Raw genomic sequence first — 22,059 nt, 5'->3', positions numbered from 1 at the left:
GTGTTTTCAGTTCTGTGAAACATATAAAGGTCATGAATATTAACACAAAACAGTTTGTGACTGGGGGAGAGAGGGAGGAACACAGCGAGATGTGGTTTTTCTGTCACGCTGTCAAGGAAGAGGCGAAGAGTGTGCGTGTGAGAGAGAATGAGATCGTTTCTGGGAAGGAGAATCCGACCAATTAGCTGCAATAAACTGTCCTGAACTGGATCGTTGTCAGCACTCCTTAAGTAGAAGAAGAAAAACACCAGTGGAGAGACGGAGGCAGAGACAGCAAGTCATGAGCTCTGCTAGTCGGCAGATGAAAACCTTTTGAGCTCAGGCAGTCAGCTTGTTTATGATAAGGCAAGAAAGGTGAGAGGAAGAAAAGGGTTAGATACAGAGGCAGAGATGAGGAGAGAGGTTGAGGGAGAGTAGAAAAGAGAGAGACAGACATATGGCAAAAGGTGGAGGCCTCATATTGACGGTTTTTACAGTTCTCAAATTCAATTTACACTTTGGCAGCAGAAGTTAACATCACAGGAATTCAGTGTATTTGTCCAAAAGTATATGGACACCCCTGTATATAAATATTGCAGTGTTAGTCATTGATTGGACAGTGCATGACATATTAGCAGTAGGGTGAAAGTTATTTCCTCTTTTATGACAGCAATGCTCTTGTGCACAAAACCACAAGGTCATTGGCAAAAAAATAAAACAAAAAATATTTTGTCCAGTCTGGCATGGATAAACCGGACTTTGCCTCCATAGCACCATGACCTCCACCAACAGAAGAAAGCAATGGGGCGAACCCAAAAGCTGTCGGCAATCTGATTGCACGGCATCAGAGTCCGACCTCACTAATGCTCTGTTAGCTGTATGGGAGCAAAGCTTCCAAACTCTGAACAAAAGACAGGGAAGTAACAGTAAGCTAGAGAGAAACAGTAGAATCATAACATTACCCACATTCATTAAATTGATCAGATTTTCAGAGGGAAAGAAGTTTTCTTGGGTTATTCTATACGACATATAGACCTCAGTTGGTTGTTCTGATTGACGGGAACTGTGTGTTTGAATTTGGCCTTAAAATACAGTCAGAACAAGGAGACCTTCGTGAAAGGCAGACTACCTTATTTTAATTATATTTTGAAAATGTTCTCTGCTTTGGATTTATCTTTGTATCCTGTTATGTTCTAAATGTCAGGTAAGGGACGACCTAATTTCCATGCCAGAAAATCAATTAGCCTTTTTGGATATCTCTCTTGTGTTCGAAAACTCATTTCTCTCTCACCAGAAGCAATTTGAAAAATGTTAATTAAGATATTCCTTAAAACAAAAGCAAAACAACTGACAGAAATACTTTGTTTTCAATACAATCAATATTAAAACCAGACCAGAGATGACAGAGTACTAATGACTGCAAATACATGAGTGACCTGCATGACACACTTGTCAGTATCAAGCACAATTGATCCAGACAGGACTCACTGAAGACGCAATAGTTGTCCTCGAATCGGTGGGACATCAAGACTGACATAGCGAGATGGTGACAAGGTCACTGGCAAATTTGCAATCTGACAATCCAACTTGTCAGCGCAGTCCTTCCCATAAAATGTGAAGAGCGAGTGAAAGCAGATGGGGAGAGATGTAAGGATGTTGCAAGAATGATGGCGAGCGGATGACAGGAAAGGAGAGGCAGAAATGAAGGGTATTATGACAACAGCCAGAAAGTGGGAGCTTTTACTCACACCTCTCTCCACGCCTGCGCTTCTTTGTCACCCTGAGACAAGAGTTAATAGCCCAACTTTCTGCCTGTGCTCCTCCAGCTGCCTGATGCTCAGATTGCTTCACTGCAGAGCCTCCAGCTGCACTGTCGGCAATTTGTCTTTTTGCCAACGCAACGTTTTTCTACCCCCCCCCTCCACTTTTTTTTTTAACCCAAAAATCAACATTTCTCAAACTAATACAGCAAAAACCTGTAATGCCTTTATACCGAGTATAGTATTTTTAACATTGGCACAATTATTAACGTTTTAATTTTCAGACATTAGTCTAATTACTGGTAATAGTCAACCAAAGCAAATATGAAAATAAGCCTGAATTATTGATTTACAACATAAAACAGGAAGTGAAGCTTTCTTTTATTTTGCATAGATGCAGGTGCTGTAAGTTCCCTGTGATTTTGATATAGTTGGTTACAGCATATTCATTCGGCCTGAATCTGACCTCTGACTCACAATCCATGTCCAGGACTTCTTCATTTAGATTTGGTGTTGTGCCGCAGAGAACTGTTTCTAAAATGTCCAATCAGGTATTAGTAGGCTGAGCAACTAACGGAGACGCACATCCTCGTGCATTGCTATCTATCTAGATACCGACATTCAAAAAAATCAGATATTGGCAATCATAATGTGAAGAGACTAAAAGGCAATTCGGCCTCACCATCGGGCACAGAGCTTTCAGGAAATGGTTCTAATATTCTGCATGGACGTAAACAGGAGTGAACAAAACATTACAATTGAAATTCGCAATAATAATTTCAAAGACTTCACAGATAGCATTCATAGTGCAGCTGCACTGTGCTCCCGATGGGTCACAAAATAAATCTATTAAAAAACACTGTGGCTTTTCCTAGCCCTTTAATTTAATGTCCTCTATTTTAATAACAGTTCCTAATTAACCTTCTTCCCCTGTTAATTACAAACGCAACCACAGTACAGTAGCAGCCAGATGTCTGAAAGGCTGACTGGTTGCAATTTTCTGTTTGTACCTCTACTCTTTCTCCGCAGCTGCCAGGATGCACCCACACACACACACCTACACGCACATAACAGACATACACACATACACCTGGCCTGTTGTTACAGCGTAAGAGGGGGGTGATGAAACTCAGTAAAATGTGGGATGTGTTTGGCTGTAGATTAGATGTTGGTTGGAAGGAGCAATAGAGGAGAAATCACTCAAAGAAGGAGGAAAACTTTTTTGTCAGGGTGATAGTTTCTCTTTATAAAATAGATATTTGTGACAGGAGAGAGGAAATTCAGCTCTGGTCTGCAGCCCCTCGTGGCCTTCACAGAGCTTTCATAGCTCTCTGAACATCAGTGCAGCCAGAATTGTTATTATTGACAGAGTGATCACAATTGGCTCGGATCCAGAGAGAATCTTCAAAATTGTGAGATACACCAAGGTTTCACTTCTGAGACAGTTTCAGGTCCAGGTTGTTGGTGTCATTGAGCTAAGAGTCTCAATAGTAGGAATAAAATTTCCTTTTTCCTGTAGCAGTAAAAAGGGAGGCATTGCACTAATTTCAGTGATGTAATCAAAATGAATGCTTAAAAAGTTAGAGGAGCCAGCATCAAAATGACATTTTCAAACATATTGCTGTACCACGCATCCAAAATTCTTTTCCTGCATTCAAGTTATGTCTGATGGTTAAGGTGCTTTCCTGTCTGATGATTTCTACAGATACAAAAGAAATCTCTGAAAGGATAACAATCAACAACTCCAAGTTGTGTTACATTGGACAGACGCTACACAATAAGACAAATATAGTGTCAAAAGCAACTCTGTAAAAAAAAAAAGAAAAGTGCATTTTGAAAGCACTGGAAAAGAACTCCTTATGAACCCAGATATTTCCTGAAAACACTCAGTGGTTACAGCCTGGTACATAAACATCAAGTGTTTACAACATAGTACATGAAATGGTTTTCAGTGCAATAATCTGAGACATTACTGTGCTTCTTTTTCTTTTTAGGTTGATATATTATACTAAACTTTAAATGTCAACAGTTCCCTGAGAGCTAATGCAAATTTATACTCTCTTTCATATATTCAACATGCCAGTTACAAATGTTTTGTCATTGTTTTTTTTAAGGCCTGAAGAATGTAAGTTTCAGCAGGCAAAATAAATTCTAACTCACCATTATTCAACATAATTAAATTTGGCTATTTCTGCTGGTATTTCACTTCCATCTTAAGCATTAGGGTTTGACGCAGAGTAAGAGAATTTTAAATTGCGTCAAGTAGGTGAGAAAATATATGCCAACTAAAATGATGTTTTTCATGACTCTGCAGATTTAATTTCTCAAATTTAATCTGTGGTAAATATTACGGACTTGCAGGTTTCTTAGTTTGGTAAAACATGTTTCAACCCACTTTAAGGGTCTGGAGGAGAGTAACAGCTGAAAGGAAAGTCATTTCTCACACTCTGCTTTGCGAAACAGTTGAATAATTGGCTTGCATTCTGAAAAACTCCAGAGAAAACACATCAGCCCAACCAGACAGAGAAAAGATGAGAATAACCTGTAGAGGCTTTGATTCCTTTCACAGCATCATCTCTTATGAGTCTTCTCTTGTGATCCTTCAAATTCCAAAGAAAACTATCTGAATCCGAACCACAGAGAGCTGTGACTGCAAACTGGAGCTTACCGGCTTTTTAGTATTATGAATATAGTCAATGTCTTTTTTTACGGGTCCCCAGAGAACCCTCAGTGTTTACATACCAAGTTTTAAATGGAACTGATATCAGCTGTCTTAGTGCGGTTTTTATTCTGCATCTTCCCTTTCTTCCGATGGCTTAGAAACGAATTTCCTCTGAAGGACAATATGGGTGATCTTGGATATTGCTCCCAATTTAACGACTGTGGTGATAAGAAGTCTTTGATTTGAATGACATTTCATGTTGTATATATGTGACACCTATGCGATACATTTTTACAAGACAAAGCAAGTAAACTGTTGTTTTCTATTTATTCCAGTCTTCTGAACATGTTGGTTGGGTTTCCCTTTAAAAGATGCTCTATCTAGGCGCAGAAATCAGCCCAGTGTCAACTTTATTACCACAGACACTGTGGGAAACCCTGTAGGCTCCCAGAGTCAGACAAGAGGAAGGGGGGGGGGGGGGGGGGGGTCGGAATAATGGGCTGAAGCAATGAAGCCTTGGGCACACATACACACACAGGCATTTGCAGGCACACAAATACTACACATATATACACACCAAGAGTGAGGGGCTAGCCCAGTGCTGCCTCCATACATCTCTGTCTCACTCTTTCTCTCAAACACACACACGCACACCAACACACACACACTCCCACCTGCATTCTTCCTGCATTCCTCCCCTGTCTGACACACTTCCAGTAAGCCCACCAGCACTTCAAAAACAGCCCACCACCACCCTTCGGCTTCCAGACGACAGTGGCTGCTAAGAACATGCTCAGCTCTGTCACACACTAAATCACAAATACCACCATCTTAGTGGATACAGAAACAATCGTCCCACAGGTGCTGCCAATGCTTCAGCGGGGCTGGCTGTGTTTCTCTCTCCCTGATGTCTGTATTATGAACATAAGAGGTAAAACCATTAGTGTATTGACAGAAAATGTATCAGCAACTGTTGAGCTGCACAATTACAGCTGGAGGTTTTTGACTATTGGTCAAGTAAAACAATCCATTTGGAGATTTGGAAATTGGGTATTTTTCACAATTATCTGAGATTATACAGACTAAACATTGAACGTAGCCTGAGAAAAATTGAATAATGGACCCTAATTAATTTGAAAATAAAGATAAAGAGTTTTTTGCATCAATCCATCCATCTTCAGCCACTTTATCCAGGGTCGGATCCTGGTGGCGGTCAGTTAAGTTTATCCAGACTTTTCTGTTTCCCCAAATGTCCCTCTGTCCTAGCGTCCCTATCCTCAAACTGTCATAATGCAGTGGAAAATATGTAATCTCTGTATGTTCTTAGTCTATGCTGTTGGCTTAAAAACCCCTTCACCGGCTGCTGGGCTTCTTTTGATTAGTTTTTTTTTTTTTTTTCAATTACTTCTTTGCATTAGCAGGGCACATTGCTTCGAGTCTGCTCCTCAGAGGTGCAATCCCCCTTGCTTTCATTCTCTGCCTGAAAGCTTCGATTAAACCCACATGCACAGAAAACAGCAGATAGGCAACACAAGGGAGAGGAAGGGAGAAACGAGTCGGGGGGGGGGGGGGGGGGGGGGTACCACTGTTATTTGCCAAAGCGACGGCAAAGCTCTGTTGTGTGTCCATCGTTTTCTCTCCCTCTCTTTGTCATTCCCTGCAGATCTACAGTGTACCGCTCCACTCAACCGCTTCATCTACCTGTTTGTTTACTTATTCCCTCAGTTCCTCCACCATCAACATCCATCCTCCCCTCGGTGTCGCTAACCCTCGTTCTCTGGATAATTCTCATCCTCATTCGTCGTCTCTTTTCCTCCATTTTGCCTTTTTATTCCTTCCCACATTCGCCTCCATCCCGGTCTGGCTGTCACCCTAAATCCCCATTACTTCCTCTTTCTCCCATTCACTTCCTCTTTGTTTGTAGTCTGATCTTGGCACAGAGAGAAAAAAGAGAGACACAGAGGCTACTCAGATCATCTTTCATATTTTCTACTGTTTCATAACAAAAAAAAAAAAAAGGATGTTCATAGCAATTATTATTAGAATTTTTTTTTGTATTACAGTATTGTTTTTTTATGCCTTTGTTCCAATGACAGTAAGTGGCAGAGCGGCCAACAGGATGTAGGGAGAGACACACGGCCATGTCTCATGATAATGATTTGAAGAAGGTTGCCTGTAGCGGTCTGGGTTTGACTCGCTTTTGTTTATTCTGGCTTTAGCATCAAAAAGATGTCAACACCAGAGGACTGGCCCATTCTTACCTAAATAGTTAAGAAAACAGTGACAGTGTGTGTTCAAATCAAAGCCGTCATTTGACTGACAGCAGATAATTGAATAGTTGTGTGTGCTTGTGTGTGTGTGTGGAAACAGAATTTTTACTTCCAAAGTAGTTCTTATAATTTCCATCTGATGAGATTTTAGGAGCAGTGTTTTGGTTGACCTGAGTTTGTTGACTATTGTTTAGAGACTTTTAAGAAAAAGAAATTAGTTTTTACACATTTTTCCCACCACTCTCCAAAGAGAACCATATTTCTAGACTGTTATCTTTTAAGGATAGGTTGGAGTCAGAAAAATTTTCCATTTCATGCCAATTTTATCACATCTGGTTCCTTTTACACAAACAGGAGCGAAGAATCATTTTTCCACAACCAAGACCGGTCGCTGCTGTTGTTTTGCTGCGTTGTGCCAAGCCCCACCAAAAAAATGCAGCATATTAAGTAACAAGCTAAAATGTTTGTTTTCACACTGGGGCTGAAGCGAAAACACCTGCAGGAAAAACCCTGCATCTTAACAATATTTACCACAAAAACATCTACAAGCCTTCCTCCGTGCTGTGTCGCTGCTGTCAGCACTAAAACTTGAGAAATCTCACTTCACTTTCTATCCTGCAGTCTTTCTTATCTGGATTAATCACAAGGAAGTCTCATTGTCAGATAAAAGTGTATCTGACAATGAGACTTACTCCTGAAAACCAAAGCAGAAAATGTCCTGTCTCCATTAATCTCCATATCCTCATCTGTCAGTTTATCTACAGTTTTTGTGTGAGTCCATTCCATCTAAATCCAGGTAGGAGGTTTTATGTGAGGTCTTCGCCTTGGGACTCTGCTGAGTGAGTAAATTGCTGAGTGTAAATAGTGTTTACTGTCCTTGAGGTGGTTAGGTTTAAGTGGCCAGCCAGGGCGCAGCAGCCTCCCTCATCTGACCATTAAAGGCAATGACCTCATCTTGGCAACCAGGCTATAAGACGCTGGTGGAGGGATAAAGAGACACAGAGGTGGGGTCAAAGAGAGGCATAAATATGAGAAACACTACTGACAATGACAGCATCTGGTTGTAAGCCCTATCAACCCGGATGAAGTGAACTCAGTGCCAGAGAACGAGGAAAAGGAGACGAGACCCGGACACATTAACTATTACAGTTAGAGTTATTCAACTTGAGCGGGGACTAAAACAAACAAAAAAAGGAGCAGAGAAGGAAAAAAAAAAACACTTCATTCTCTATCTAACCTGTTTTCCTGTGTCTCAGTCTCTTTCTGACTCTATGTATTAAGCATATACACACACATCATCAGGTTAAATTGGCACATGGCAGATTGGTAAAAGGCGGACGGTGGGGTCCAGATGTTGTTGAACCCACAGTGCAGAAAGCAAAGGGCTTTGATCTGCCATACCACAGAGGAACTACCAAAGCCGGAGGAGGACAGGAGTGGAGAGGACAGGACAGGACAGGAGAGGAGAGGAGTGGAGAGGAGAGGAGAGGACAGGAGAGGAGAGGAGTGGAGAGGAGAGGACAGGACAGGACAGGACAGGAGAGGAGAGGAGAGGAGAGGAGAGGAGAGGACAGGACAGGACAGGACAGGAGAGGAGAGGAGAGGAGAGGAGAGGAGAGGAGAGGACAGGAGAGGAGAGGAGAGGACAGGACAGGAGAGGAGAGGAGAGGAGAGGACAGGAGAGGAGAGGACAGGACAGGACAGGACAGGAGAGGAGAGGACAGGACAGGACAGGACAGGACAGGACAGGACAGGAGAGGAGAGGAGAGGAGAGGAGAGGAGAGGAGAGGAGAGGAGAGGAGAGGAGAGGAGAGGATGAATCCATGCAATGAATAGGTGTGTTTGTTGAGTATGTGTCTAAATGAAAGAGAGAATGAGTGTTGATGTAGCGGAGCAACAAGAGGTGGATGATATTCCCATGTGAGATGTATCAGTGTTTCCGGGAAAATACCCATGGGATAAGTCCCATGTGTCACACGGACACATAAACTGTGCATCCACAAATGCAGGCGCCTAAATACAGTCTAGACTCCCACACATGGCTCTGGGGTTTACTCACATGACATCCATGTGGGGAACAAAGACACATGCATCCACACACACACACAATCAACCCACACCAAGCCTGAGGGTAGCCTGCAGTAAACACCAATAGCCACACACGCCACACGTACTGGGTTGTGAACTGAGGAATTGCTTTAATACACACACACACACACACACACAGGATGGTTTTTGCCCCAGTGTAATTTTGGAGAGCTACAGTCATTTATCAACTCTGACCAATTCCACTCTTCATACTTTTCCCTTCACAAGCATCAGCTACTTATTTTCTTTTTGGTCAAGCTTCCAAATGATTTTTTTTTTTTTTCCCTCGATGGTACTTAATAACAGTACACTGGTTAAATGCAGGTTAAATAAATCAAAACCTTCGAACAGAATCTCTGGGTGGAGAGGCAACATGCAGTCATATTTAGCTTTTGGTAGGCGGCTCTTATCCACCAACACACATATTTCAGCAGGTTCAAATCTATTGTTTAGAGGTGAAATGTTTAAATTTCCCAGGTTCCAGTCCCACGCAGCAGTCAGTGTTTGCCCGCGAGCCTCCGGAGGTGAATGGGTTTTTGCTGGAGCCTGACTCACCCTCTGGAACCAGAAAACTTGCTCGGGTCTGGCCAACGCTCAGTCACTGTGGTCAGAGTCAGCTTGCCAGCCGGGCAGGCAGGCAACCAGTCATTCAGTCAGCCAGCAGTCTCTAACTTCTCTGTCACCTCAGTTGAGGTTGGCCAACCAATTGGTAAGCCAGCCAGTCGGTCAATAAACTCAGGCAGCTGACCTAAAAATGTGGTCAAAGATGAACCACTCACAGTCATTGTGCTTTCTGGTTGGCTGCTGGCCAGCAGCACAAGGGGAAGTTCACTCAGACTGCCAGATGTCACTAGCCAGTCAGCCACTCATTCCAATCACTCACGAAACAAAGCACCATGTCCTCTATGTGATTAATAAGGCACCAAGTGGCCCAACCACATTCTGTTGTGATAAGAAGGCAGAGATCTCTTTCTTATTTTCATTTAACCACCCATTGACCCTTTACCCAACCATTCAATCAGCCCTGGAAATGGCTGTTTTGCCAGGCAGTTGACAAGCAAACCACCCGAGCAAGCATTCACTGCAGTTGTTCAGCCAGTCAACCTGAAATGTGGTGAGCGACAGCCCCACTGACCCAAAATCTGTGCATTGCCGAAGGCAAAGACTCCCCTGGGACCGCACCTCCATACACCTTTTCATCAAAATAAAAGAAAAAAGGGCGGTTATTAGTCAGAAAGGCAAAGAATCAGTCAGGTAGTCAATGTGTTAGCTAATCGGACAATTCAAAGTCGGTAAGCCTGTCAGCCACCAATGTGATTGATCACACAGCCAGTCAAAGAAAACCATTCAACCTCGCCTGGTTTAGTAAGAAAAGCTGGAGATGTATCCAGTGTCATGGTGAACTTATCCAGACATGTAAATGTATTATTATGCTACTGTATTTGCCATTATGGTTTTTATCCTGCCTCAGTGGGAAGTTTATAAAGCCCCTTCCCCCAGGAAAAAGAGATCAAACACTATTTCCCACAATAATATGTTATTAGTTCTGTCATGGGGACCAACAGATGGCAGGGACCCAGTTTGGCTCTTCAGCCCATACTTTAAGAAATACAGTTCTCATATTCACTCACCCCTCCTGCCAAAAGCAACCAAATCAGCCTCTCCTCAAAAATACACCCACTGACCCTCCATAGAAATGTGGAGTTCCGTTAATGTGGGTGAATTTGGCTTTTTTGTAACCCTGACTGTCCAACAAGTCAGGTCAGCAAGTCATTTCTTAAGAATTAGTTAGTTAGTTACCAAACCATTACCATTTATTCATCCGTTCAGTGAAGAACCAATTAATCTATTCATTCGGCAGTTTGGCGACATTTAAATCCTGAAAGATTTTCCTGATAAAGTCAGGGAGCCAATACGTTATCCCATTAGTCACTTAGAAATTCATTATAGTAAGACATCTAAAAATGCAGTGGGCAACCCAGCTCCCTGCTACTTGGACCTCCAAAACACTGATGCTGTGCCCATCATCACTTGTTCAGTGTACTTTGTTTACTCACCAACAGTTTGACTTCATGTTGAAATGTTTGCATCATAGAGTCCCTACAGTAGATTTTTCACACAATAGATTACAACAGAATACAATATAGAATACAACAGATTATCAGATTTTAAATTCATTTTGCAGCATGACTCCGTCTCCAAACATAAATCCAACGAGTGCTGAAACAGATCATCTTGCCTCAATACACCAATGACTTTAGCATCATGAACAGACAAAACACCCTGAAAACCTAAACCACGAAACTGTGACAAGTTTCTGGAAATGCTCAGAACTTGAGAAAATTGTGCAAACAGACTGCCGCTGTTTCAAACACAACAAATGTTGGCGTGATTAGCTTTTTTTCTGCCTGCTGCATCTTGCAAGTTAACTGATAAATTAAAATTGCTCATGATATCATTTTTGAAAGCTCATTTTACTTCCACTCTCACAAACATTTGCACAGTGCAGCAGGAACACAAGTATGCGGTGAGCTCCCATCCAATAAAGGCAGAAGACGGAGCATCAGTTTTCATTAGTTTTATCTCATTTTGTATGTAAATTTGGACAGCAAGGCACACCAAAATCTAATCAGATCATCTATTTTATACGGGGTACCTGTGGTGTAATTACTAAGTTCCTACTACGTACTGTATGTTGAGCTATTGTGTTCACGAGAAAAAGCGCTTTCCACCAACTTCAATTGATTTGTTCAGTTTTAAAGGTTGTTTGTCTTTCCAAACCAAATATGTACCATTTATTTGAACTTGGTGGCCTGCATTGTGATTGAGCTACAGCATTTTCTGGGAAATCAGTTTCCTCATTAATATGCTAATTTATGCAACTTGCACTTATAGTGAAAGTGAAAAGCATCATTATTATGTTATAATGGTCACAAGTGTTACCTGCACAATCACACAGTAGTTACAACCCAGTGTCCTATACACCATGTGCAAAAAGCAGAGGGACACAGAAAACATCTAATAGACCAAAAAGCTGCATCTTTTTTTTTTTGTTTGTTTGTTTTTTTTAGAAATCCCATAACAGGATACCAAACAGAAAGCCACCCATTTAGGTTGTACTCAACCAAAACTGAGACAAAACCTAAGCTGATGAATACAATGAGACAGAGGTCTGGCCACACAAGATTCAAGTTTCTAGCTGGTTGGAACAAAAAAAACAAAACAACAGAAAAAAAACCCAGATCTACATGGTTCAGATTTTGAGGAATGAATTGGTTTTAAAACATGTGGTTCAAAAGACAATGAAAATGATTATGCACGCTGGTACTGACAGTTAGACAAAGTCATTCTGTGTTAAACTGTTCCAGATGTACAAGTGATGCAAGTTGCAGTTGTCTGTCGTAAGTTTAGCTCCTTTAACCAGACATTTGTTCATTAATTCATGCACTGAAAGGTTTTCCATTCATCCACTGTACTTGGTTGTAGGCAGCTATTAGGCAGCTATTCCCAACGCAACAGTTCAACACATAGTACATGCATGTGCAAACCCCCTACTGTCAACTGCTCGGTCATCCATCAAACTGCTGCAGTTGATCAAGAACCACAGCGCGCTAGTCGAGCAAGCGGTAGTGTGTGTGGAAGCGATTAGTCTGTGTGCACCCACTGACCCTGAACATGATGAGGCTGATGATGCAGCTCTTAGTCATCTTATTATCTGATGAAGGGCTGTTTTGGAAAGATCACGGGGTATCTTGGGTAAATTTCCAGATGTTGTTGTGGACATACCGATACATATGAACACATACTTGAATTAAGTGTGTGCTCATAAAAGTGAACATTCACACATGACTTATTAAAGCGCCGGTGGATGTGGCTGCAGCTGGACAGCGCAAATCCCTGAGGGGCTGTTCAGTCATCAAACCACCACCGTTCGCCTGATCCCTCCCTGTTTTCCTTTTGTTTTATGCATCTCACCGTTGAAATTGCATCGGTGTTTTGTCTTGACCTTTAACTGGCTATTTGTCCTCATCAGATCACACTGAAAAGGAAAAGTAAATGTCACATTAATCGTGGTGTTCATAACTCTTTTCTTCCAAACGAGGATTATTTGTTCAGTTTCTGAGCTGCTGCTTATCATGGAGGTAAATATAGCTTTTGAACAATCAGAGAGGGAGAGACAAACAGTCATTTCTGTGTGCCATCTCTAAATGTAATGTTTCAATTTCACAGCTTAATGAAAGGATGAGCAGATGACAAAGACTATAACGGACTATAAGGAAATAGAAAAGGGCTTCTTATATTTCCGCAGGACCATTAAGTGTGGATTAAGTGACTGATGTTTCAGTTCTAAAAATGCCACAATATTCAATTCATGTGTTAATGCGAGGAGTGACGTTTCAATTGAATTCATTCCACCGTTTAACCTGGATGCTGTGACAGAGACACTGACCCTGGAGTTCATTTAAGGGATTGAAGTTGTTTCACTGTCCTCCCCGGCTGAATTCAACAGGTGACAATTTTGTGACAAAACTGGAATGGTTACAAATGCAAAGACAAGATTTACCAGCTGTCCTGTACTTGCATTAAATTGTTTTGAACAGTGTTTGAGTGCAAACCCTCAGTAATATTCTTGTTTGCTGTGGCCGCCATCAGCTGAAAATATGAGTATATATGAGCTGACCGAGATAAAAATGTGTCACTCACAAGCAAGTCTGCTCATCTTGTATTGAATTTTGAGTCAGTTCAAGGTGGAATCGTCTCAACTGACTGAACTGTCCAGATCTGTACCATAATTGAACTTGACAATGAAATGTAGGTAAACGGGCTAACCTCATTAAACTCACAAAACTACAACAGTGTTTGTATCCTGACCTCCGGCCTGCACAGCACCATGCCACCTCCCCAGTACAACAGCCGGACACAGCGTTGGGTCGGACATGTGTCCTAGCTGCCGGGTCCATCCTTGGCGGATCTGACAGGTTTAGATACCACCAATGTGCTGATTGGTGCCCAGCTTGTGGAACGTGAATCTATCAATGTGCATATTGTGTGTAAATTATGATCCACTTCATGCATTTTAGCGACTCTCTGCCCTATCAGTTTATTTCTGTTCAGCCAGTGAGTGTGTTTGCTGATGAATAGTTGGTGGGTACCTCCGACATGCTGGGACAGAAAGAAGCCCTCAGAAAAGAAAAAGATTGAATTACAGTGAAACGCCATTAAAGATGTGCCTAATAGAGACACATCCACAGTAAAGATATAAATATAAAGGTTAACATATGGGACCTTTGAAGTTCTTCCACTGCACCTACCTGCCAGTTAATCTGTGTTCCGGTCTTCTCTGCCTGCCCTGCGTCAACCAGCCATGACATAGTATCCAGCTATTTGTCCTTCTCTCCATCTCTCTATCCATCTTACTGCCCTCCGGCTTACTTCAATCCATTATCTGTGTGTGTGTGTGTGTGTGTGTGTGTGTGTGTGTGAGAGAGAGAGAGAGAGAGAGAGAGAGAGAGACAGCCACTGAGTTATTAGTGAGCGATTAGCCTTCCGACCCTCTGCTGCTGTCTGTCCTAGTGAAAAGGTGTGTCTGTGTGCTTTTTTGTGCGTAGGTGTCCAACCGTACTGCATGCATGTGTGGGCATGATCAGATGGATTTAGAAATATAAACAGAAACTGCCTGTTTCCTCAGGTACAACCCGTAGTTTTACATACTGTATTATGTTCCACATGAATCTATCTATTCAAATTGCATTGTCTTGCACTTCTCTCTGTACCTGCACCTGAATGCAAAGCTTGACAGAAGCACCTCCCTCCTCCTAACTCCACTTCCAGCTCAATCAGTTTTATGGGGGAATGTCCAGGGCAATTACATATATATATATATATATTTTTTTTTTTTTTTTTTTTTTTGCCTAGTCTGAATCTGCCAAGTGCACAGCTCTCTGAAAGTCCAGATAGTACACCAAAAAAAAAAAGAAAAGTCAACAAATTAGTGAATATTTTTTCAGCAGTTCTCAGCTTCAACTGACATAATGTGCTCAGTATTTGGCAGCTGTCAGATTGTCATAACACATGCAAGCTAATTGTGCAAAAGTGCTTTTAAAATTGACTGTTTCTGTCTTTCTGTTGTGCTAGATGGAGTTGCCACCCTTGCTATGTAAATATGCATGCACGGCCTGAACTGAGGATTATACGCATCTGCAGGTGGCATCTTTAAAAATAACCGACCATGTTGCTGAGATATGAAAACCACTAAGAGGTTAAGCCGTAGCATCTATGCTTCCATTGTGTGGCAAATTGTTTGTTTGTACTGCATGCACATACATAAAAATGGGGTCTCTTGATTTAGTTTTCTTCTTTGTTTACGGCGATGCGTGTGGACTGTTTATTCGTCAAACTAATTTCGCTTATCATGAGCAGTACTTTCACAGAAACAACGCCTTTCCCATATTCAAAGAGCTTGTTGCCGTCAGTGTTTGCACTGTCCATCCCCTCTGAGAAGAGCGTAAAGCTTATCATGACCATCTGACCTAAGGCATATGATCATAGCTGCCGGAAGCTTCACTATAGATTTTTGATGAGTAGGGGTGTCTAATACCTCAACATCCTGCAATGTAAGCCAAATTTCAAATTTACATCTCACGATTTACATTGAAGTCAGTCAACCAATCGATAACTTTCAATATTCCGAGTCTCTATGATATCTGTGCTATGATCCTAGCAGTTGAGCTATGTTCCAAGAAAGTACCTACTTGTTAAATCTCCACAATCATTCTTTCTCTCGAGCAGTACATAAACCACTTTGGTTTAAGAAGTCTCTCCATGTGATGCTCCCCACGGCTGCAGCTTTACACGCCATACAAAAGGCCAGCGTATCCAGCCAAACCACAAACAACGGGTTCACATTCACCAACTTGGCCACCAGTCCGAGGGGGGAAAAAACGGAGCAATAAATAAAATAACCACTATCTAATTTCTTTCATTTTGTGAAAAGGCACAGATCTTCTCATGTGTATGTGTAATTATTTCCCTCTCCGGCTCGGCGTTGTCACTGGGGACCGAGGCTGTCAAGTCGCTGCCAAAGCCCCATTCACTGTCTGCACATAGCCAGTGTTACGCAACGGCTAATTACTTCCACTCGGCCCTGACAAAACCATGCAGAGGAAGAGGGAGAGAGTAAGAGGGAGAAAGGAGCAGAGGGGAAGGAGAGTGATTAAAAAAATAGACAGAGGTAGGAGAGAAAACCAGACTGGAGGAAAAGCGAGAGGAAAGTCAAAGAGGAAAATACAGAAATTACAAAATAAATGAAGGAAAGGTAGACAGTGGAGGAAGGAAGGAAAAAGATATAGGAGAGGAGGAAGAGGAAGAGGCAGGAAAGTGCAGGACAGGGAGACAGAGAGTGAAGGGAGAGATAAAGATTATCTTCATCTCCCTGTGTGTACTCTGCTGTATTTTGCTAAAGAGAAGCACAAAGAAAACAACATCAAACCATAATGACCTCTTCACCATCAGCCAAAACAGCTTTACTGAAAATCATGCCGCAGCAGCCAAATATGGTCCAATGAGAGAGGCAAATGTGGAAGAGGAGTGTTGTCAAAGCCAGACGGGGCCCGCAGCCCTTTTCCTCTCCAACAATTTTTAGAGATGATGTCATTATTCATAAAAAAAAAAAGAAAAGAAAAATGTGTCTGCGCCTCTGGCTTGACTAGCACGAAAGGAAGAGGGAAAGGTGGGAGTTGGAGGAGGGATGGCTAAGAACAGGAGAGATGTAGAGATGAAGACATCACAGAGAGGGGAAGAAAAAAGGGGGAACAGAAAAAGAGAAAAAAAAAGAGCATGAGCGGGACAAAAATAGTTAAAAGAAACAGGAAAAAAACACGACATAAATAGAAGGGGGGAAAGAGAGTTCCTATTTACACTTCCAGCACTCTTATTTTTGTGTCAACAGAGTCTCTTCAGTCTGAGCAACATTTAAAATGAATAAATAACTAGAAAACTACAATAAACACCAAGATAAAAGGAATGAATTAGTTTTTAGAGGCACTGCTGCTATTTGACGGAGGTGAGTAAACCGCTTTGAAACTACACAACTCAACCGACACTTCCCACTGTGTGTTCTTCTCCAAATCTCCAAAAACACAAAGTACTGCAGTCATCAGTCCAAATCTGGGACAAATTAATACTTTTTTATTTTAGTCCCTTGAGGTTTTGTGACACCTGTGACATATGAGGAAACTGTAGCTTGTGATTTTTGAGCCTCCATTTGTTTTTCGATGGATAAAGTGTCCAACTTTTGTGGAAACACAACAATGGGAGAAGTACAGAGTTCAGGTTCCACAGTAATGTATAGCCATAATTCAGCGATAATAACATTCAGAAACCATTTGTACTACATATTTGGCAACATATTCACTTTTTTTGCATACAAATTTTACTACTCGTTCATTCATTCATTCATTCATTCACCTTCTACCTCTTCTCCATTTCCGGGTCACACGGGGTGCTGCAGCCAATCCCAGGCCACACTGGGTGAGGGCGGGGGTCACCCTGGACAGGTCACCCTGGACAAGTCGCCAGTCCATCGCAGGGTCAACATATATATGGAGACGAACAACCGCTCACACTCACATTTAGACCTACGGACAATTTAGAGTCACCAACAGACTTAAGCATGATGTCTTTGGACGGTGGGAGGAAACCAGAGGACCTGATGAAACCCACACAAGCACAGAGGGCAAACTCTGCACAGAAAGGCCCCAGGTCGGGAACCAAACCAGCGACCTCCTTGTTGTGTACTATGCTGCCACACTGCACGGTGATTTTACTTTTTACATTATTTTTAATTCACATCAATTTCAAAGAGTTTTAATATTAATTTTATTAATATCATTTGTGTTTTTTTTGTTGGCTAATTTTTTGTACTTAACTCTGAAAAGATATCACGTCCTGTGTGGGGATACAGTTTTCCTACTAATGATTTTGTCCAACCACTGTTGCTTCTATTGGCAAAAGCAAGGAGGTCTCAAACCTCCAAATGTACCAAAGAACAGCGCAAAGACAGGAAAATAAAGAAGCAGGGAAGGGAAGAGGGGCATCGGGATAGCACAAGGGAAAAAAGACAAACAGCATGTGCAGGCTGTCAGGAGACAGACAGAGACCATCAGCTCAGTCACACTTCCATATTCTGTCTTCTTCTTTATCTCATCCATTCATTTTCACTCCATTTCAACATCACCGCATATCACTTCATTATTCTGTCTCATAGCAGATAATAGATAAGCCCCTACTCATCCATCTATCCTTGCCTATCTATCTATTTCTCTTCCCTTTCAGATCTGCTCATCCGTCTTTCTGTTCCCAGGCTCTGCTCATTCTCACAGCTCCTCACTGTTTGTGTATCTACTGAGATATGATCCTATTACACAATGTAAACAGTGAGTTTGACACATTTATCCCTTCAATCTCTGAATCATCGATGGTCCACATTTTTCTTTTGCATTTTTGTTTCCATTATTTATTACCTTTGTCTTCTGCCCTCATTAAGATTTGATGGAACTACATTTTTTATTTCTTGTTTTTCTAATCTGGAAACTCAATTTCTCCCCTCAAATAAAATATAGTTTATACAACTGCATTCAGTTACAAGTCAGAGGTTGTGTAAGGCGGTCTGGTTTCCTCATGAGGTATGATATTCCATTTGGCTGTTAATTCTACGGTTCATATATAGTTTGCTTGAACACAGAACTGCCCAGAGTTTTTAATCACAATCACCAAGCATCTTTTTGTTGCTGTTATGATGATGGTACTGATGCTGGAATTGGGCATCTTTGATGAACTAAGTGTTGGATGTGTGTGTATATAACTCATTTCATTTCGTTGGCAAGAGGAGGACAAATGGCACAAATACCTTTAATAACATCAAGTAATAGTCAAGAGTAGAAACAACAAAAACACACATACAACTACACTGCAAACAAAAGTACAAATGAAAGAGGAGGGAAACGTAGAAAAACTGCAATGTGAAGAAAGTCTGTGACAGTGAACTGTTTCTGTATCTTCCTGGGACAGTGAAGAAAAAAAATCTAAATAAAAAAATTGAATACAATGTGTCAGAATCTCACAGGACTTCACACGACTTCATAATTTGTATTTTAATTGAAGAGAACATGTGTGTGTGTGTGTGTGTGTGGCCTCCCAGTATGACATGTGTGTCTAACAGGCATTACCAGGCAGTCTGAGCATTTTCATTAGTTCCTAGAACGCCAAACAAACCACACGGGTATGTGAGGCAACTGCAGTAGTACTCGAGAGCCACAACAACCTACTGGGGTTGAGAGACACAGAGGAAGACACAGTGATAGAGTGTGAGAGGGGGAGAGGGAGCTGGCAGGCTAAACTGAAGTATGAGAGTGAGTATAAGTGGGTCGAAGTGCATGCCTGTACACATCACAGTGTCTACATGTGCATCCAACTCTAATTACATGCACTTTCATTATGTACTGTAAAAGGACTTTTTGTGGAAATTACAGTTCAATGCTAGTATTCAGCGTTTTTCTAATCTGTCCCATAATGCCCATGAATGCATGACAGCTGAAACTTAAAGAGAGAAAAGTATTTGATTTGTCAGATGTGAGAGTTGAGACGCCTGCTTACGAAAACCACTTGGAAGGCTGTTTCGTCAGTGTACCAGTCTGAAGTATGAGAACGATTTCAAAAGTTAACTGAGGAAAAGGCACTTTTTCGAAATAACTATTAGTCATGACAAACAAATGTTCAAATCTCATAACTTGGATATCTTTTTTTTTTTTTTTTTTTTTTTTTTTTGATGGGAGCTCTGCCAGGGTCTGCGTGTTTATGGTGGTGACATAACGTCTATGATTGCTACAGCCACAGGCTGATCTGGTTCTGAATCACTGTTAAACAGATAACCATCCCTTCTGTCCAATTATGCTGCCACAGAAAAGCCATTTTAAGAAGGACAGCGTGGGTCGACTCCGCCTTTCAACGACTACAATGAAATCAGATGGATCATTTTCTGTGGTGATGTAGTCGATATTCTTGTGTGTGGGTGTGTGTCAGTGGTGTGTCCTACCTGACCACAGGCTCAGGTATGGCTTCCAGGTTGGCAGGGACCTGTACTCCCTTCTCCCACTCTTGTCTCCAGGGGTCTGACAGCACGTAGAAGTCGTCTGGGCCGAGCTGGGCCGAGTCTGGCAACTTCATGGCCGTGATGAAGTCTGTACGAAACACCTGCACCGACACCGAGGGAGGAAGGGGAAAGAGAAACGAAAAGGAAAAATGGTTAGGGTCAAAAGCAGTGGTAAAACAAGATCAAAACAAGATCTACAGTAGAGTTTTATGATGATTCAGAGGCATGAATAAAGATCACAGTCAAGGTCATGACCATAATTTCATCCTAATTCATCATTTAGCAAGACAATATACAAACACCAATATTTCATTCTCTGTTGGCATTGGCTGCTGGCAGTGTTAACTGTGCATATTTTTTTATTCTTTATGCAGTTCATTACATGACAAGTAGAAATACGAACTCCAAGGGAACAGCGTGGTGCAGTTGAGGCTGACTGACAGGTGATGCACTGCGAGAACACCATCAGTAACTAATGTTGCTTCAGATGATGTGGATGCCGAGAACGCACAAAGTTTCCCTTCATCACAAACATCTTCGCGCCATTTGTTTTTTCCTCAAAACTTTTCCTTAATCCCTCGCATCAAAGACTCAAAGACTCAAAGGTATCAGAACACGAAGTGAGCAAGATGAAGCTGTTGGAGCCAAATGAGGGCCATCTACTAACTCTTAGATGGATGTGTGTACAGTATGGAGGAAGACTATAACAACAAAACAAGGGGTGTGTGTGACCTGAGGGAGTGGGTGTATTCATGCAGACAGTCGTTCTCATACATAGTGCGACGACAAACACACACACACACACTGTCTGTTGTAACATGTTCTAACAGAGACCTGAAGCAGAGATATTATCAGTCATATAGTCAAGGACATCAGCCAGGAGCACACACATACAAGTAAACACACAAACTCACACATGGAAAACAAGCAACACACACACATACACTAGTGCCAAATCAAGCATATGCCTTCAATTCACTCTACATTTTATCATTATTTTCTAAGCCTGCTTATCCCTGCTTTATTAGCTCTTCTCCCCATCCTTCTCCCTCGCTCCCCCTCCTTTTCTCCATTAACCTCTCTGTCTTCCTGCTATGCACTAACCCTCCTCCTCTTTCTCTCCCCTCGGTTCCCTGATGTGGACTTTTTTTTTTTTTAATCTTGTTTATTTATTTTGACCCGAGAGAAAAAAAATCAGAGAAAGTGTTGAAAAGAGACTAAGAAGAGGAAAAAACATGGTAATAAGGGGACACTAAAGAGTCGACTGTGCACGCCCGCAATCCCACAGGTCTGCAGAAAAAAAGGCAAAAATTCTAAACAAAAGAAAACAACAAACAAATAAATCAACACTGACACACTGTCACCTTGAACAGTAATTTATTAAATCACTATGTTTCAGTCAGCGACCTTCATCAGGCATTTCACACCTGGAAAAAATGAAATAGAAGTGGAGGTGCTGGAGAGAGGAGTGAGATCAAATACACAGTTTAAACAGGAGGCACCAAAAATATTAATATGAAGAGAAACATACAAAAAAAAAGAGGGGAGACAAAAACATGGTTCCATAACATTTTCTTTACTTTTACACTTATTAATTTATAGCTGTCTTGAAACTGAGTGAAACTGCATGTACCAAAGTAAACAATGAATGTGTTACATTTTTAATTAATGGAAATAGAAAATGTGTCTTAAACCTCAAAGCAGGTCTCATATGGATATATGAGAGGAAGGGAGGGATGATACTCATGTTGGAGGACAGGGGGCTAAAGAAGAAGGAAGAAAGCAGTGATATTAATTTAAGTGGAATGGGGGATGAAAGACAAGGACAGATTAGGGTGTGGGATGTGTATGTGTGCATGTGTATGCCTTTGTGTGTGTTTGTGCGTGTGTCAGTACTTTATGAAAAGGCCATATGTAAAAAGCAGTATCCTTGCTTTTGCTGCTTGGCTGCCTTCACCGTCTGCCAGTGCAAATAAATAATGCAATGAACCAAGTGTGTGTTTGTGTGTGTGTGTGTGTGTGTGTGTGCCTGCACATGTACAACTGCAACTGTTTAAATGTGTGTCCATGAACAACGGTGTCAATGTCCATTTCAACTTTATTTCACGTGTTCCTAGGTGTGTGTGTGTGTGTGTGTGTGTGTGTGTGTGT

The 22,059-nt window shown here is 41.6% G+C and overlaps 1 protein-coding gene across 2 annotated transcripts in view; it reads right to left on the bottom strand.

Annotated features, from left to right (window-relative positions):
- The window catches only part of jade2 (jade family PHD finger 2), a 157,321-nt gene that overhangs the window by 90,255 nt on the left and 45,007 nt on the right, over window positions 1-22,059 (bottom strand). For both annotated transcript variants that reach the window (XM_029519684.1, XM_029519683.1), the window contains exon 4: window positions 19,852-20,009. In XM_029519684.1, coding sequence (XP_029375544.1) covers window positions 19,852-20,009 — 158 coding nt within the window. The remainder of the gene's footprint in view (window positions 1-19,851; window positions 20,010-22,059) is intronic.

This window comes from Echeneis naucrates, chromosome 14 (genome assembly GCF_900963305.1).
Source record: "Echeneis naucrates chromosome 14, fEcheNa1.1, whole genome shotgun sequence".
Classification (NCBI taxonomy): Eukaryota; Metazoa; Chordata; class Actinopteri; order Carangiformes; family Echeneidae; genus Echeneis; species Echeneis naucrates.
The sequence above is the reverse complement of the archived record's forward strand: the minus strand, read 5'-3'. Positions and strand labels throughout refer to the sequence as shown.